This window comes from Alosa pseudoharengus, unplaced genomic scaffold (genome assembly GCF_046254945.1).
Source record: "Alosa pseudoharengus isolate Yale_2024_CS ecotype anadromous, Long Island Sound unplaced genomic scaffold, YU_APseudo_1.1 YU_APseudo_1.1_scf_17, whole genome shotgun sequence".
NCBI lineage: Eukaryota > Metazoa > Chordata > Actinopteri > Clupeiformes > Clupeidae > Alosa > Alosa pseudoharengus.
Window position 1 is genome coordinate 36,295,545 of NW_027468640.1, and position 19,661 is coordinate 36,315,205.

The 19,661-nt window shown below is 44.7% G+C and overlaps 1 protein-coding gene across 4 annotated transcripts in view; it reads left to right on the forward strand.

The window, feature by feature from the left end:
- camk2d1 (calcium/calmodulin-dependent protein kinase (CaM kinase) II delta 1) overlaps positions 1-19,661 on the forward strand; it is a 79,487-nt gene that overhangs the window by 38,270 nt on the left and 21,556 nt on the right. For 2 of the 4 annotated variants that reach the window (XM_076289437.1, XM_076289439.1), the window contains exons 3-8: positions 184-243; positions 4,642-4,696; positions 10,502-10,567; positions 11,495-11,567; positions 16,946-17,048; positions 18,084-18,167. In XM_076289437.1, coding sequence (XP_076145552.1) covers positions 184-243; positions 4,642-4,696; positions 10,502-10,567; positions 11,495-11,567; positions 16,946-17,048; positions 18,084-18,167 — 441 coding nt within the window. Of the gene's footprint in view, positions 1-183; positions 244-4,641; positions 4,697-10,501; positions 10,568-11,494; positions 11,568-12,601; positions 12,675-16,945; positions 17,049-18,083; positions 18,168-19,661 lie in introns of all 4 variants that reach the window. The other 2 variants (XM_076289436.1, XM_076289438.1) reach the window with 1 other exon arrangement.

Here is a 19,661-nt window from a genome sequence, read left to right on the forward strand (position 1 = left end):
AGGGTTCTAAAATTGCGATGAAATAAAACTAAAACCCTGCTCCTACAGTAGGAGATGTTTGTTGTCCATGTAAAGGTAGTCAATCCCTATGCAGGGCTGTGGTTCCTGTTTGCTGTTGATGAGGTGCTCAGTGTGCTCTGTGGCTCATGACACGGTTCCTCTTCTCTCTCCCTGTGCCCATAGACCACCAGAAGCTGGAGAGGGAGGCTCGCATCTGTCGCCTGCTGAAGCATCCCAACATCGGTAAGTCCAACTGTTGACCTCCCCCTTCATACGCAACCTACCGGTACTCCACTATTGTACCTCCCCCCTCCACACACACACACACACACACACACACACACACACACACACACACACACACACACACACACACACACACACACACACACACACACACACACACACACACACACACACACACACACACACACACACACACACACACACACACACACACACAACCATGACTCTCTACTGTGTATCCAGATGTAAACAGATGGGCAGCCGTGGCCTACTGGTTAGCGCTTCGGACTTGTAACCGGAGGGTTGCCGGTTCGAACCCCGACCAGTAGGCACGGCTGAAGTGCCATTGAGCAAGCATTTAACCCAATCGGTGAATTAGTGAAACACAAACACACAGTGAGGTGAAGCACACACTAATCCCGGCGCAGTGAGCTGCTTGCTACAACGGCGGCGCTCGGGGAGCAGTGAAGGGTTAGGTGCCTTGCTCAAGGGCACTTCAGCCGCGGCCCACTGGTCAACCCTCCGGTTACAAGTCCAGAGTGCTAACCAGTAGGCCACAGCTGCCCAAAGTAGGCCACGGCTGCCCAGATAAAGAATCATCAAAGTTGCTAGATTATATCATCACCCTTTGACACTTGCACACGCCTCCAGACACGATACTAACAACTACCAACACACACACACATACACACACACATACACAGACACAAAGAGAGAGACTAAACATAGCTTGTCTGGGAAATGGTGCTGCTCATAAACACATTCCCCACTGCTTTATCTATACAGCGGTCTGCACCGTATCATTTCACTGGGATGTCACAGTGGTAGCTCCCACATGTGTGCTCTGTGGGTTGTGCATGCAAAGGTCACTTGGCAGTTTTAATGCGGGGTGTGTCACCATACATGAACAACCTACAGCAGTACGGAACGCACTTGTGTCCATCACTCTGTTTCCAGTCTGTTTCACAGGCTCTGGCTGCCATGATCATTAAAACGGCAATGGTGTGTCTCACAACCGCCGTGCAAATTTAGCAGGCATCACTCACACACGTACACACGCACACACACGCACACACACACACACACACACACACACACGCACACGCACACGCACACGCTCACACACACACACACACACACACACACACCGCAGAGACGTCATCCCCACATTAAATAGACTTTTGAAAATACCCTGTGTTTGAAATGGCACAGAGCATGCCTGACAACAAAGCCCCTTGTTATTGCAGATTTGCGATGGGGGTGTGAGGTGGAGGTTGGGGTTGGGGTAGTGGGGGTGAGGACAGAGGGAGGGCTGCTTCACCTCGCCACCCCCACGGCTGCTTAGCCACATTTTAGCAAAGGCTCATGGGTAAGCCTGGAGGTCGGTGGCAGACAAGCGTGGGAGCGGTGGGCCTGTAATTAACACCATTCTAATGACACGGCTTCACAATGAGGGAGGAGGAGGAGACGCAGAGCGGGGGAAACCAGGCAGAAAGCACACAACAGCAGATCCTGAAACTCTACCAGACGACTGATGATGAGGCCAAGGTTGCTCTCCGTAGATGCCATCTTTCCCCCCAAGCCTCACAGATTGACCAGTCTACTCGGCCTCCTGAGATATCTGGTGGGATTTATGAAGAAATGGATAGAATGATAGATAGACAGACAAGCTGTTCAATTGGGGGGGGGGGGGGGGGGTCCTCCTCTGTGGGTTTGTAGTGCACAATGACCGTTCCATAACCTAGCCACTGCCAATCAGCCACTGTGGATGATCAGATGAAACTGCAGGCTGTGTATGTGTGTGTGTGTGTGTGTTTGTGTTTGTGTGTGTGCCTTCCCCATTAAACGTTAGAGGAGGTAATGTAAATACAACTCCATCTTTTACTGGAGAGGGAATGTGTGTGTGTGTGTGGGGGGGGGGGGGGGGAGGGGTGTTGAAGGCCCTGCACAAGTGATTTACGGTGCGGTGCAGTAAAATGGTGTTTGCGGGCTCCTGGATCTATTTGACAGGCATGGAAAACAGCGGCTGGGCCATGTCCTCTCCTCCCCGCTTCACTCTCCATTTTTGGAGAGGATAAACACAGAATTGACGCCAGTGCAGCTGAAACCTCAAAGCCAGTTTTACATAAACACTCCGAGATCAGGCAAAAACATGCGGTCAGACATGCCTCAGTTTCCATGGTGCATCTCATGCACAGGTCAGATGCCAAACCCATTTGAGCTCAGCTTTCATGACACACACACTCTCCTAGGGTATAGACAAGTAGCTTTCAAGATTATGTCAATTTCAGCCAGTGGTACACCCTGTCATTAAGATAAAAGTGAGGGTTCAACAACATGCCTGTCATAGTAATGATGTCTTTAGCCGTGTGTTGTTGACAACAGATGATTTGGGTGGCCACAGCTTTTTCCACCAAGGAGATGTTGTCTTTGAGACCCTGACTGTAAACATCACTAAGATGGGGGTGTATGTTGTCCCAAAGGGTAAAGAATCCCTCTCTTGTATGCCCCCCCTCCCCCTGCTATCTCTGTACATCTCCATTTCTTTCCCCTCCAAAAGGGTCACGCCTTCTCATTCATCTCTGAGATTACTTGGGGAATTGTTTAGGCTGGTATATCGTTGGTTTAACGAACACACACACACACACACACACACACACACACACACACACACACACACACACACACACACACACACACACACACATGCATGCACACTCATAACCTCCTGTCTCTCTCTCGCACTCTGACTCACTCATGCACACACACACACACACACACACACACACACACACACACACACACACACACACACACCACTTGCCTGAGTCCTCCAGGGTCTTAATGTTAGTTAGTTGCCATTTCTAGTGTGCGAGCTGCTGGCTGTCATCAGTCCAGAGTGCTCCTGCTGACACTGATTGTCACTCAGAACTGAGAGGAGAGACAAAATGAAAGGGGAGCCCCCAGCCCCCTCCACCCCTGCCTCCACCTCCCCCTCCACCCCTGCCTCCACCTCCCCCTCCACCCCTGCCTCCACCCCTCCCTCCACCCCTGCCTCCACCTGCCCCCACCTCCCCCTCCACCCCTCCCTTCACCTCTGCCTCCACCTCCCCCTCCACCCCTGCCTCCACCCCTCCCTCCACCCCTGCCTCCACCTGCCCCCACCTCCCCCTCCACCCCTGCCTCCTGACTCTCAGATCAATTCATACTGTATAGGGGTAGTGTAGTATAGTGTAGAGGGGCTTAATCATTCGGCTAAAGGAAAAGTCTGTGTGTTTCCATTTCCTCTATTATGCTAATTAAATATGGATACTCTCCTAATCAAGGGAGGAGTTGTGAACAGCTGTTTCCACTTGGGATTTCAATTTTTGAGCGTTCAAAATTCACATTATTACGCTTGATGGAAAAATGGCTGGTATGTCTTCATGGGTAAATAGAAAGGACCATTAAGTCCTGTATTTCCCCCAGTGTGATTATGCATTGCCATATTCAGATTTAAAGCCAACTTCACCATCACGCGTTAGTCTCCTTCCAAAAGAGGAAGTTGCTTTTCACACTCTGTACTGTGCACGTACAGTAAACTCCACGGCAGCAGCCATGCGGGGACATTACACCTCAGCCCTGTGGTGATACACTGGGACGCTGTGTTCTGGGCTCATGTCACGTTAGCTTTGACATGGCATCTCAAATGATGTGTGGAGGCTCCAAGAGACCCAGCGGCCCCTCTGAAAAGGATCATATCAGTAATGGAGTAGTCTTTCCCTCTTATATATTTGGAGAAGGGCTCAATCTCTCTCTTTCTTTCTCTCTCTCTCACTCACTCACTCACTCACTCACTCACTCACTCACTCACACACACACGAACACACACACACACACACACACACACACACACACACACACACACACACACACACACACACACACACACACACACACACACACACACACACACACACATACACACAGATATGGTAAATAGGTGAGTCTGAAGATATTGCTAGAATGAAGAGCAATAGGTTAAACAGTCCACCAATGAGGGATCACAGAAGAAGAGCCAAGTGTGACCTCTTAGTGTTGGTGGAAGGAGAAGAGTCAAGTGTGACCTCTTAGTGTTGGTGGAAGGAGAAGGGTCAAGTGTGACCTCTTAGTGTTGGTGATAGGCCGACATGGCAGACGCTCATCAGTGGGCAATAGTGGATGAGAGGGGACGTAGAGTTGGATGATGAATAAAAACTCATCTCTGACATTTGCCAATGACCAGTTGCCATGAATCTATGGGTATGGGTTGCGATTCATTTGTGTGATTGGTTGATTTGTAAATAACACTCGTCTCTTCTCCCTCTCTTCTTCCCTTCTGCTCCTCTCCTTCGTCTCTCTGTCTTTTTTCTCAAGTGCGGCTTCATGACAGCATATCTGAAGAAGGATTCCACTACCTTGTCTTCGATTTGTAAGTAATGTTTGCTTTTATCACTTCAAAACACCAACACTCAATTTTGTTGTTGTTATTGTTGTCATAGCATCGTGGATATTGTAGCACAGGGAAATTTCCCAGGCAAAAGAGCCCACAGGTAAAGAGTCACATCACATACCAGCGCTGTTTTAATTTACATTCAAAATTGCCTAGAGAAATAACCATGGCTATTATTGTACCAGGGAAGAATAATCTAGGGTTCTATGACTTGACTCCAGAGAAGAATTCAGTAAGAATCCACTGAAACGCTCACAGGGGTAATTTTTGAAAAGTCATTCCAGAGATCCATTGAGGATAACAGCCCTCTCACAGTTTCCAGCTGTTAAGAGAGTAACAATAAAACACCTTTGTCAGTTCTCAGTCTTTTTGGGGTGAGATGAGCATATGACATATAGTAGTGCAAGGTTTTTCCTCCGGGAGATAGAAGGGTCCTTTTCAACCAAGCAATTTGTCACTTTTCAGAAGCCACTGGTCTATCTCGAGGCAGCATAATCTTTCAAAGTAGTTGCCTATTACAGTCTTGTGTATGAAACAGTGTAGCTCAATAAAATGTCTTCTTAAAGGTCTCCAGTGAAGCTAAACTATTCCCGGTAGATTTGTGGAAGTAATCATTAGAACTGGTCACAATTTACTGCCTTGGATCAATGTATCTGTGGGCCAGTTCATTTACCCCCCAACAGGCCCAGAATTAATCGGTTACAGCAAAATGGGGATCTACGGCACACACTGGATCAGTGTCCACATTCCTTTGGGTAGCAGGTCATTATCAGAGCAAACATGTCTGCAGTCTATGTGCTGTGTGCATTTGCTCATTTCCTATCTAAATTTAAGAATACAAGTTTGTCATACGAGTTTTGAAAATGTTTTATGATATAACAACATACAGTGACAAACATGGACATTCTAAAATGGATAGTTCTGGTCCTTGAGTATGATTGACTGAATCACGTTCAACGCCATTGTAAAACCTGTAAAACATTGACCACATTTCGTTCTACCTTGCCACCACAAATTGATATACAAGTTAGAGTGGCATTGCTTGGCAACCATTCTGATAGTGGATATATATTTCATACCTAACAACCCCTTAGCTGTTCTGAAATCACTGGAACCTACAGCTTCTTGGTAGCCTGGATACCAGACTCTCGTGACTTCACAGAGTAATGTAGGACAATGTACGGAAGTACGTAGACAGGCGGAGCCAGGCTAGCTTCTTGGGGCTTATTACAGTACTTATAAAAATATGATCTACCGATATATGTTAGCAGGTTTTTTAATGACAGTTTCTGTGTGCAGAAAGACTTGTACATTTGACTTGTACAACTTGTTCCTTTTCTATACGCTTCCTTTCCAGAGGTAGAAGAGATGGTCAGAGCTGAAAGCATGAGACCATTAGTGGTCTCTTTAATCTGCCGTATCTCTCCCCAAAGGATGGGATGTCTTCATCACCTTGCCACCCCATGTTATCCCTGTATTACTTGTTGACCTTTGAACTTTGGCAGCAGAGGTCTCTAATGGGATTTGCTGTGAGCTTCTTGTGACATCCATTATACAGAATCGTTACATTGATTCTATGCAGGTGTGAGTGTGTGTGTGTGTGTGTGTGTGTGTGTGTGTGTGTGTGTGTGTGTGTGTGTGTGTGTGTGTGTGTGTGTGTGTGTGTGTGTGTGTGCGTGCATGTGTGTGTGTTTACATAGCTCACTCATAAACATGAAATATGTACTGTATGGCTGGCCCATTACTGATGCATGGATCCAGCATCTCCAAGATACACACTATCCATCAATGCCTCCATCTGTGGACATACTGTACACACAGATCTCATCGAAGCCTGTTCTTTGAAGATATGCATTAAAAAAAAAAACAGTATGGAAATAAATGTAAGAAAGCCCAACAGCATATGTAGTACCTGCAGTTACACATCCTCTTCACAGCACCTTCACCTGCACCACCCCTCCCCCATAACGCTCCAAATGAGCTCTGAAATCCAAGGCAGTGTTTGTGTATGACAGTGATGAGCTGAGTGGGCTCCATGCTAATTACATTGCCACCGCCAGCAGCTGCAGCTGTCAGAGCCCAGCGCGTTTCTACACAATGTTCTCGGCCGTTCATCTGTCCGTCTGTCTCAGAGGCGTCTCCTCTAAAGCATGAACTGTACTCTGTTGAGGGGTGGGGGACTAGCTGGTTACAAACATCTGTTTAACTGTCTACAGCCTACATTTGAATGCGTTTTGTTTATTTGTGTGTTTATAATTCACGCCATGTTTAATGACATGTAAGGATTTGATGGAAGGGACTAGCAGAAAAAAAAAGATGGAAAATCAGAAAGAACAGAGTAGTTGGCCAAACAAAGTAAGAAAGAATTAAATGTTCTTGACTTGTGAAAAGGTCCAGAAAGTAACATAAATTATAGCATGCTGCACAGGTTCATACTGCATGAACATTTCTTCCTGCACTTATTGAATGTCAAAACCTCCTCCCATCACTCTCTGTTTTGAATGTGGAAGTGCCACAGTGGTCCAGGGGGAAATGAAAGGCAGGTGATATTTCTGTACTTTGTAATTGGGTGTACCTGGGCAGCCTGCCCATCAGATATGCACAACCTTTTTTTTCTCTCGAAAAAGCCGGCTGCCGCCGACAGCCGAGTGGGAAGTTGTGAATATGCAACAGCGTGAGTCACAACTCTGTGAATAGTGACGGTTGGCCGAGTGCCGGGGGAAGAGAGTTGACAGACTGCCCTCTGGTCTAGTCTCTCTCATCATTTCATTTCTCTCTCTCTCTCTCTCTCTCTCTCTCTCTCTCTCTCTCTCTCTCTCTCTCTCTCTCTCTCTCTCTCTCTGTCAGTTGGCTTTTTATGGAAGGCCCAAAGGCGATTGCACTATGGTCATTTCATCACTTAAAGTGCTAACAATTCCTGGGCCTCTCTTATTCATGAAAGCCATCTTGGTCTGAGTGCTCGTGTGTGTGGGAAGCTGTGCACTTTCATATTGGCCAGCCTAACCTCCTTTTGCTTGATCTGCTTCCCAAACACCAAGCTTATTCTCAAAGGAGCACTGTGTTGCTAATTAACTGAGGGAGTGTAGCATGCACTCAATTAGCTAATCGATAAAACTCTGAACGATTTGCTGCCCTAAGACACGTACAAGATGAGGAAGGTTTAATCATCCGTTGGATTCCTCAGCGCCTCAAGCCGAACCATTGACTCCATATGACGTGACGGCATAACACCTGCTTGCTTGCCCTTGAATAGAAATTGCCAAATTGCCAAGCTCTCTATCCCGAGACTAATTCTTACAGGCTTCTCTTTGTCATCAAAGTAGAATGCATTTTCACATTGCTATCATCACACTCATCCACAAGTTTCTATACACTAGTTTCTACTCGTTTGATGTGGATTATCACGATTGCTTTTTCCAGAGGGTCATCTCCCTCACTGATTGTCCACCTTTCTCATTGCCAACTCCCACCCTCCATTTGTGTTCCCATCCGTGTGACCCCTGAGTCTGAATGTCCACCCTTCGTGGCTGCTGGTATATCCTTTGCTACGTCGAAAATGTGCTATGGTGACGACTGATGGGATCACTGGTAGATGGTAGCAATGGTAACATTCAGCTCAGCAAGGTTGTGAAGTTCCAAGAGCTAAGCTAAATGTAATGGAGCCAAATTGTATCATGTGTCATGTGTTATGGCTCATCAGGAAGTGGATGATAGGATGAAGAGGATACACAGATGTTGTGCACAACATTTCATTCCTTGATCAGTTAAATTCTTTTAAACACAATACACTGTTCCTAGTTCCAGATAGAGTATGCTGTATCAAAGTCCTTTTAGGCAAGTCCCTCCCCTCGGCGGCCATATTGCAACGCTTTTTGGGCACTTATCGGGCATCTATTTCGGCAGAAATGCGCGTGCGCAAGGTTTCACGACACCAATCTTGCTCCAGCGGCGAGATCACAACACATGATTGGCACGATGTATTCACATAGGAACTAGACATTCATTTTCTCATATTTGAAACGTGGTTTACGAATGCCCAGAGCCGTTTATTGGGCGCTACGAATGTCTATCAAATGCGCCTGTACATAGCTCATAACGGTTTCGGTGTGTCGTCATCGTCTTGCTGCCCTCCCTCCGTTCTGTGATTGGCCCCCTAGCTGAGGCGAAAATTTGCTCCATGGAATCCAGGCTGCCTAGCAGCGTGAATAAAATTGCGCGCGTAAGGCAGCATGGGAAAACCCAGGGTAGTAGACAACTGCAATATTGGCGTTATAAACTAAGCTCTTCAGCATTTCTATGGAGGATGTTTTGAGTGCTGTGTCTCCTCGTTAGAAAGTCTCTGGCTGTATGAAGCCACCCTGTATTGTGCTGGTTCTGACTTGGCTAATGTCCAGTACTGGATTACCCGTCTGGAAGCTTCAAGTGCCTGAAACAGAACAGCACGAAGGCAGAGAGGAAGGCAGGGATGTGCCGTTAAAGGTCCATTACTTTTCACTTAGTTACAGATTTGAAGGTACATTAAATGGATGTAGGCTTTAATGGCTTTAAAACCACAATATACTTGAATACACCCTTTGGCTTTGCTTTCACATAAAGGCCAAGTTATTTTAAGTAAGAAATGGTTTAAAAGTATGTTTTTTTATAACCTGGCAAGCCAAATAAAACATTCCAAACAGTCACAAACAGTGATATTTGGATATCCTGTGATTTTGTTCTCATTCAAATGTGCTTTCCCTGCTGAAGTATTACTCCATTGGGCAGGTCCCTCAGAGGCCAGTGTGAGAAGGGCTGAATAAACAGCCATTAAATGGAGGAAATGAGCTCCACTACTGCAGAGTCTGGACGCTGCCTTCACACTCCTCTGTCTTAGACCTTACTAAAGCCGTCTTCTTGGAGCTGGACATGTGTTTACCAAAACAAGGCCCTGCTGTAATGGCAGTAATCACTGACCTGTTCTGATTTGTTTAGCACACCCTGGGTTATCTGAGATCTGTGATTTCAGTCCAGCAGAAGTAGCCTATGCAAAGTGTGTAGTTTTAACAAGCTGGGGGAAAAGTTGATGAGTTTGGAAGAAGCGTATTCTGTGTAGAAAATAATCATGCTCAAATTCACATGAAGGGAAATGACATCATGGGCCCTAATTATCTATTAGTTAGTTATCTATTTGTAAATAATCTATTTGTTAATTGTGTACGATAAGCAAGATCCTTACTTTGCAATTTCAGGGAGCTGTAGTTTATTGAAAATCTCTTCATTCAGAAATAGTCATATAATAATAATAATAATAATAATAATAATAATAATAATAATAATAATAATACATTTTATTTATTTAAAGCGCATTTAATGACACCCAAGGTCACCTCACAAAGAAAAAGGTTGTTAAAATGAGTCATCTCAAAGTACTATACCTGCAATGCTCTAGATTGTGCTCTTTGTTTTGCTATAGACTGTAAGTTCTGTACTGTTCTATATGGCCCATTGTTTGGGCCCATTAGAATGAACACAGTACTGTTCCAAATAATGCATGTTTAGCAAGGAGAAGAAAAAAATGGTACTATGAATCCTATCAAAAGCTGCACCAGCCTACCACATCTCTGTGTTAGTTTGGCCTTTTTTTTTGGCGAGCACAGAGCCTGTCCTTGTGTAACGTCTCCCCCTCAGCACCGGTCCCTGAACGGCAAATTTAGACCACTAATTGCACTTGCTGCCCAGGTTTCCCGCCGCTCGGCAGAAGTTGAAGCCTGGAATTAAACTGTCTCATTTTCTCCTCCACATTTCCAGAGTCACTGGAGGGGAACTGTTCGAGGACATTGTGGCCAGAGAGTACTATAGCGAAGCAGATGCCAGGTCAGTGCTGTCCACACAAACACTTCACCCCACAGCAGAGGAACTCACATTCTGGTTCAGATTCAAAGTGTCTTTATTAGCTGTTTGGATACAGTGTTGCCAAACAAAGCTAGTGTTAAAAAATACATTAATTGATTACATTAATGATTAATATCAAAAGTACAGTAATGAAAAGTCTTCCTCTTTAATTTATGAATGTATATGGGTAATCATTTGTGTTGTAATGTGTGTGGTGTTAATGACTTTAAGCATTTAATGCCCCATTAAGTTATTTTTGAGGATCCACATGTATTCACATTTCACTGTTTCTTATATTTGTAGTCTTGTTGCATATTGTGTTTAGCTTGTGCCTCTTTCGCTTTTTTTATTGACTTCTCATGTCTGTTACAGTTTCAGTTTCTTTTGTTTCTATTGTCTGTTTCATCATACTTCTTGGGGACAATGTCAAACATTTGTCAATATGTTCTCTGATTGGACATTGCTCATATCCAATAAGGAAATACAAGGTCACTTCTCACACTTCTTCAGGCTGGAAATTCTTAAAACTTATTACTGGAAGCTATTTCAATTGATATGCAAAAACATTATTCCCCAGAAATAAAAGAACAAAAGAGCTTCAACAAGTAAAGAAAAACACTTGCATATGACTGAAAAAGTTGATTTAACATAATAGCTGGGGGTCAGTTTATGTTGTTTTTGTCTTTTTATATACCTGTCTTGTTTTTGTTTTCTGTCTTGCGGCTGGAACTCCCTCTTCTCTCTCTCTCTATCTCTATCTCTATCTCTCTCTCTTTCTCACGTTCACTTTCACTCTTTCTCACACACTCTCTCTCTCTTTCTCTCTCTCTCTCTGTCTCTCTCTCTCTCTCTTTCTCTCTCTCTCTTCCTTTCTCTCTTTTGTCTGTCTCTGGCCTTGTTTCTCCACAGTCACTGCATACAGCAGATTCTAGAAAGTGTAAATCATTGTCACCAAAATGGCATAGTACACAGAGACCTGAAGGTTAGTACGTGCACCAGGGCCGACATGTCAACATGTGGCTAGCCACATCTGGACAATACAATTAACAACCGAGCACCCCCCCACCCCCCACCTCCCTTGCCCGCCCGCCCGCCCGCCCGCCTGACCTTCCACCTTCCCTCCTTGCCTCCCTGTCATGGCGACTCACTGACCCTTGACCTCCGACTTGATACCACCACCCACCCACCCAAGAGCTACTAGTGCCCCTCCGCCGCCACCCAATCTAGGGAGGGGTGAGGCATGATCCGGTTCCTGGAGAGTTGATGGATGCATATAACCTGACTCACAATCCCCAACAAATCCCCAGGAGCCAAGGCCACATGCATGCAGCATCTCTCTTGAGTAGTGGCTCCCTGGTCCTGCTGTGCAGCCTGGTCTAGGGGGTGCAACAGTCAGGGGGTCAGGGGGTCAGGGAGGTGGTGCGGTGGGGGTGACCGGGCTGGAGTGGACGGTGGGTAGACAGAGCAGCACCCCTCCCTCCACCTTATCCTCACTCTCCACTGCCCCCCCCCCCCCCGGTCTGTTGTGCCCCCAGAGTGGGGCGCTCAGGAGCCTGCAGAGTAAACACCACTTCTGTTTTGAGTCCCGGGGGAGAGGGCAGTGGCGTGCCCGGGGGATGCCACGGCAGCAAGGGCAGATGGTGGGGTGCCTCATCTCCCACTGGATTACAGCCTACTTTACAACAACACTAAACAATGACCATAAACAATGTGCTAATATTGTAAGAGTATCAATTAAAAAGGCATAATGTTTTTTGGCAATATGATCATGTATGGATTTTCCCATGTATACTAAATTGGGACTAAATTGGCAAACCCAGCAACAGCCTTAAGTGTAGATTTTATACTGTAGAATGAGGAGTTCTTTTTCCCTGATGGCCATCATCACCACCACTGCCAGTCTGCGGTCACACCAGCGGAGCGCTTTGTCCCTCTCTCTCCCGGGTCTCAATAAGCGCGCACAGACAGTGAGTGTGAGCTTGTCACTAACCCACACCCCCTGCTGTTTGCATGCAGTCATTGCATTCAGCAGATCCTAGAGGCCGTGCTCCACTGCCACCAGATGGGCGTGGTCCATCGCGACCTGAAGGTGAGTAGAGACGCTGGGGACCCCAACAAAGCCCTCCTCCTCTTCCTCCTTCTCCTCCCCTCTCTCTCTCTCTCCTGCTCTCTGTATCAACTTCTTTCTTCCCATTTACCAACCTTCCTTGTTTTATTTCTACCCCTTCCTTAAGGCCTCTCAAACACATAACATGCAAGAGTAAGAGTAAGAGTAGGGGGCAGTCTACAGTCCTCTTGTTTAGCTTCAAAGGTCCGCTTATTGATTATTTGACCGATCGACTCCCCTGATTTGGGTGCACACTGACGAGATTACTATGAACAGCAATTGTTTTACAACTGGATGTGTTTATTTCATTCGGCAGTAAAAGACTGAAGACTGAAATGTTAAAGTGGGCTTTGCACCTTTAAGATGCCAACTCCCCATGCCTTTGCCAGTTGGCTCTGAGATATGAGTGTGGCCAGTTTTGGCCATCAGACTGTGAAGGTAAAACTTTGTTTAGCTGTGCTGGGGAAATGAAGCAGAGCTGGAACAAAGAGATGTTGACCGACCCCGAAACACACTCGACAGAAGAAAGAATCCTTAGAAATAGAATAGAAGAGAAATAGCATGTGAGGCTCAATTACTTTCTCTAAGAAGTCAGTTATCATGGCAAGGTAACTCACAGCATTTAAAACTGAGTACATGCACACACTGTGCACATTCCCTGAGAATATATTTTTAGTTCTTTTATAATTCTTTTAGTTCTATTTTATCAGAATCTTTTAACATATCATTTCTGACCGTCTAAAAGGTGTTCACTTGCATAAATCTAGCCTATATGTGCCTTATCAAATCCTTTTATGATAACGCTTAATGTCCAAAATCATTTAGAGGATTTCAAGATAGACACGTCATTACCGTGCACACCAGTCAAAAGCTTGCCGCGGGCAAGCGAGCAGCGCGGCTCTCATTTGCCAATCAAATGAGCCAGGTGCAGCCGATAGCTCTGTTTCAGTGCTGACATAATGAACCCCCATGTTTGCATACTGAAAGTCTCTGTCTCTGGTCATTGGTTCAGACTCCTCCGTTGCCATGTCGACACAGACACACACACACACACACACACACACTCACACAGAGAGAGATGCACATAGAACATGCACAACAAAACAAATGTGGGTTAAAATGGCCAGCACATGAAAGGAGAGGCCCCATGGAAGCTTCATTTGAGATTTTGTGCGTCACTGATCATCTCTGACTAAGAGAAAGAATCAATGCACACATACACAAACAGACACAAACTTACATACACACACACACACACACACACATACACACATTTCAGATTGCAAGACACACATTTTTCATCAATTTTCAATGCAGCCATATGACATATTAATAGCACCGTTATGAACCTAAATGAAATGCAAGAATATGAGTCATTGCATTGGATTCTGTCTTTTTTAGCTTATTTAATCACCTCATTCCTTCAGCATGCCCCAACCTCCTGTTTACTCTCCTCCTCTCCTCTCTCATGGTCCTTTCTCTACTCCACTTCTCTTGTCCAGTGATGCCTCTCCCCCCCAGCATATCTACTGATCCGGTGGCTATTTGACTTTAAGGCAGACACATTGTCCTGAATGGCTTCATGGCTTATGAAAAGCAGCCTTGTTGGAGTAGTTTGTAGTTGTGATTTCTTCTTTCAAATGACTGATGTCACATCGAGCCAGAGGCTAAATTCTTAGGGGTCAGAGGGAACGGTATGAGAATCTGAGGGAGAGAGAGAGAGAGAGAGAGAGTGAGGTATGTGCATGTGAGTGAGCAAAAAGTATGTACTGTATGTGTATGAGAGAGAGAGGGGATGATGAAGCTTGATTGAGAGATTCATAGTTTGTTGTCCACCCAGGGTAATTACTTTATATAGCCCACAGAATGTGATTTAATTGCAACTGAATGTAAATCCTGCTAATGTCAGTGTAAGGCAAGTGAGTGTAAATCCTGCTAATGTTTAATGTCAGTGTAAGGCAAGGCAAGTGAGTGTAAATCCTGCTAATGTTTAATGACAGTGTAAGGCAAGGCAATGCAAGGCAAGTGAGTGTAAATCCTGCTAATGTTTAATGACAGTGTAAGGCAAGGCAATGCAAGGCAAGTGAGTGTAAATCCTGCTAATGTTTAATGACAGTGTAAGGCAAGGCAATGCAAGGCAAGTGAGTGTAAATCCTGCTAAAGTTTAATGACAGTGTAAAGCAAGGCAAATGCAAGGCAAGTGAGTGTAAATCCTGCTAATGTTTATTGACAGTGTAAGGCAAGGCAATGCAAGTGAGTGGACGAGTATCCAGCTTGTGTTCTCTGTTGTTTAGAAGAAACCACAGAGTCTTAAATCTCATCTAATCTAAGTACTGCTGCGGACCATTAGGCACCATGAGCATATTGTTATTGCACTTTCACTTACAATAACGATTTACAGGTGGTGTTGGGAAAGAGGAGTGTTGTGTGAACAGGTAGCTACTGAAATAAGGACATATTTTGACATAGATTCAGTGTAAGAGAAAAACAAAGCTGTAGGAATGTGGCATGGCAGCCTTGTAGAGGGGATGAGGGATTACTCATCTCTTGTTCCTGTCTTGTTCTGACATGTTTGTCCCTGTAAAAAATGTCAGGAATGATTTGAAAAGGGCATACGGTTGATAATTCCATGCAGATCCAGTGTTGAGGATTTGTTACTGTGAGGGACATCTGGCTGCTAGAAGCTCTTCTCCCTTCAGGTGTTTTGTTTTTTTAGTTCAGTTTTTTTTGTCTAGAACTTGGCTGCTTTGCCTATTGTGGTTTTGATTGGACTCATTATTATTTGTTGCACTCGTTCGTGCAAGTGTTGTTTAGATTTGGACCTCTATTGTGTGGAGCTCTGTCATTATTATTCTTTCAATCCACTGCTACATTTTGTCAGGGTAGTGTCTTGTTTCTTTTCTCTTTCTTTCTTTCTTTCTTTCTTTCTTTCTTTCTTTCTTTCTTTCTTTCTTTCTTTACTTTATTCTTTCTTATTCCCCCTCTTCTGTGTCTCTATATTTAACTGCACAGTTGCTATACTTCCTTTTCTCTCTCTCTCTCTCTCCCTTATAAATCAAAGCTTCAGTTGGAAAATATGTGTGTGGGAGGCAAGCGATGTGTCGACGGGCGCCCTGCCGTAACATAATAAAAAGCTCAGTTTTGCGGGGATGGGGATGTGGGGGAGTGGTGCGGATGGTAGGGGGTTGTGTTGCTGGGTGAGGGATTGGGGGTTGGTGGATGCACTGGTATTGGCTGCATGGCAACGACTCCTGGCACACTCTTCCTCCATAGCATGTTAGCCCTCTAAACTGCACGGATTGCAATTTGAATGCCCTACTAACTGCACTGTGAAAAATCGGTCACCGTAGGGGTATATTCACTGAGGGCCACTGGGAAGACAGTCACGTTGTTTGTTGTTGTAATACTCAGTTTAATTTGCACAGGCTTTATTTCAAAACCCTGCTCGCTGTATCCATGGCACATTTGACACTGCCTTGCCATAAGCACAGTCTTGCATTTTTCTTACATGGATTGCTTCATCAGGGTTTTGCAGTAAATCTATGGATTATTCTCAGTATTAAACATGATTGACATGTATGAGATATGTAAACCATGCACTCTTTAAATACACCCCTGTGACCTCTTTATCATGTAATGTGCCTTGCTGTTCCCTGACAGCCATAGTATAACAAACTACAAATGACCCTGTTTTTCTGTATTTGTCACATGTTTAAGAGGTCTCCTTAGTGTATTTTCCAGTATACACAACTTCATTAATAACAGAGCATTATTTCCTTATTTTGTCTATTTTGTTGCATAACGAGTCTTTAGATATCAACAAATACAGATTTCCTTATCCAGAATCCTCCTGGTCTCTTTCAAAGCCTCAAAGAGAGGTTATGCACAGATCTCTCTTAGTCAAACATAACAATGCAGTTTATTCTACATGTTGTTATTACTTCAAGTTGGTTGGTTGGCTTTCCCTGAGATGTTTTGAAGTAGTTAAACCAGACTGTGCATAACCTTGGAGCTTGTAGTGATCCAACTCTGTTTAAACACTGTTACATTATGGTTTCACACAAGTGATAATTATAATTCTTCTAAATGTTATTAAATAGAACAGTGAACATTAATGTGGTATGATACAAAGTGATTGCACAGATAATTTCACAGCCAGTCACACAGATACGTATAGCATAGTGGCAGAGCAGACTTCTTGGCAAGGCAGAGCTCCATTTAAAGCGTCCTGTCTCCTGTTTCTGGCTGCACAGCCAGAGAATCTCCTCCTGGCCAGCAAACTGAAGGGTGCCGCGGTGAAGCTGGCGGATTTCGGCCTTGCCATCGAGGTGCAGGGGGATCAGCAGGCATGGTTTGGTAAGTCTCCTCGCCCGCTCTGCCAGTCTATCAGTCTCCTAGTCAACTTGTTGACAAATGATGAATGGATTTATTATTACTTACTTTTCATTTAGACGTCGAGACTCATAACATGTTGTGTTTGCGCAATATGAAACTGGATTTCAATGGCTTTGTGGGGCTGGAAAAAAAAAGAATTGATGATAGGATTCAGCACACTATCAGGTGTACCGTGGCAAGGTATCTGACGCTGTACTTTCCGTAGTCTACATGGAATTGAAGGAATAATTATGATAATCCTCTGTGGTCCTGGTCACCTGTGGGGCATTGTTCTCTCTGTCTTTTGCGCTCCAGCACCCAGACAATGAGTTTGTGTGCCTGCGGTCAGGACAGAACCAACTGGTTATTTTAGAATTAGGCTGCATCCCTGCGAAAAAGAAGACACGCGTAATTTCCCTCAGGAGGGATTTTGGGGCCAATCTTTTTTTTTTTTTTTTGTTAAGATCGCTTTAATCGCAGATCGTGATTCTCTGCTCCAGACTTGCCTGTCAGTGCGTTTGAGCAGATTTTCACATTCTTCTCCTAATTCAAGCCATTACAGTTATTCTTAATTCTGATTTAAGGGCAACTGCAGGGTTCCTTCACTTGTTAGCAGGGAAAATAACTATTTTGTGATCTGACCGTAATACCAAGCATACCAGTTCAGTATGACTGTGTTTCTTTAGGTCTCTCTTCCTATTTTGAAGCGGTTGAGTAAAAGTGTCTCTCTATATTACATTACATTAGATTACATTTCATTGTTTGTCATTTAGCTGATGCTCTTATCGTGAGTGACTTACAGTGAACTAACTAGAGACAGTCCCCTGGTGTAACTCGGGGCTTAAATGCCTTGCTCAGGACCACAATGATGTTGGCAGCCCCTGTCACAGTCTCTGACTGACTTGACACTGAGAGTAACATCTAACAGTCCAGTGTGACCCTGCTGTGCCTCTTCAAGATGTCTGTTCATTTCTGACGTGGTTAAGTGAACGTCTTTTTATCGTGTCTTTGCTACAGGTTTTGCTGGGACTCCCGGGTACCTGTCACCTGAGGTCCTGAGGAAAGACCCCTACGGGAAGCCAGTGGACATGTGGGCCTGTGGTACGTACTGATCAGTCCACACAGTCATGCACATCACACTGCTCAGTCCTCACACATCACACTGCTCAGTCCACACACATCACACTGCTCAGTCCACACACATCACACTGCTCAGTCCACACACATCACACTGATCAGTCCACACAGCCATGCACATCACCAACGTCACCACATCACATCAGTCCACAACGTCACCACATCACACTGATCAGTCCACAAAGTCATGCACATCACACTGATCAGTCCACAACGTCACAACGTCACCACATCACACTGATCAGTCCACAACATCACGCACATCACACTGGTCTGTTGTTTTTGTTTGATTTTAATGATAGACGTAGTTCATTAACAGTAATAAAAGGTCAATACAACAACACACATTTGCACAAAATAATAAGCATTGTGTTCATGGAAAAGGCCACTACCTAAAGTGGACTAAGACCCGATGACTTGCTCTCAGCCTGTCCAGTGCATATATCAGTGTGTCACACTGCCCATCCACGTTGGCACCAGGCCAAGAGCTCTCACCCAGCCGCCCACCCACCCCCTATCTACATCATTAACTTCAGAATGTGACAAATGATGTAATTATGATGTGAAATGAATCATAAGCATGCTCCTCTACTGATGCCATTACTCACACTTGCTTTGTGCCATGGTGTTTCTCTTGAAGTCAGAATAAGATTTTAAAACATGGGAATCACTCTTCCTACGGTGCATGTGAGCATGAGTATATAGGTGTCTGCATAATGGATTTGTATTGATAAATGTATTTGTATTGATGCACGTGTGTGGTGTATTTTGTCAGTGCTCTACATTCATCACACTATAGCAGAATGTTTATATATATGTGTTACCAATGGGCAATACCATGTGTAGTAATACAATATGACCCTTCTGACCCTTTCAACTGCGACCAGCCTCCTCCACTGTTGCTGTTGTCCAGGCCCATGTCTAGAGTGGCTGCTCTCTCAGTGCACCTGTTTGAGGGACAAGGGCTTTTATTTAACTGTAGAACAAAGGGTCCATTTGTGCACATCTCTGCCTCTCCTCCTTGAGCCGTAGCAGCACAGCTGTGATGGCAGCAGCGTTTCCTGTACGGATAATTGTCCTCCTCATCCAGGTGACGACAGCAGGACAAGAGAACCAAAGACATTTGAGGGAGCGGAGAAAAGATCAGAGGGTCTTGAGTTTACACAATATGGCCTGACCATATAACACTATGTTTGTCTATTCATCACAAAAACACACCAATGAGTCATATGGGTTGCACCTATGTTAGATTAGGTCTGCAGAGAGTGTTTTATCAAAGAGAGTAACATGATTGGAGCATGCAAGTACCAAGCCCTTTTCATTATGTGGCTAATGATGTTTAAACAAGGAGCCTTTTCAAGAACAATGACATTTGTATAACCTTAGAGGGCATTCAGATGTCCTCATATCCATATTTGAAGTGTCTTCTGAGTGGGTACGCTTACAGCATCTTTAAAC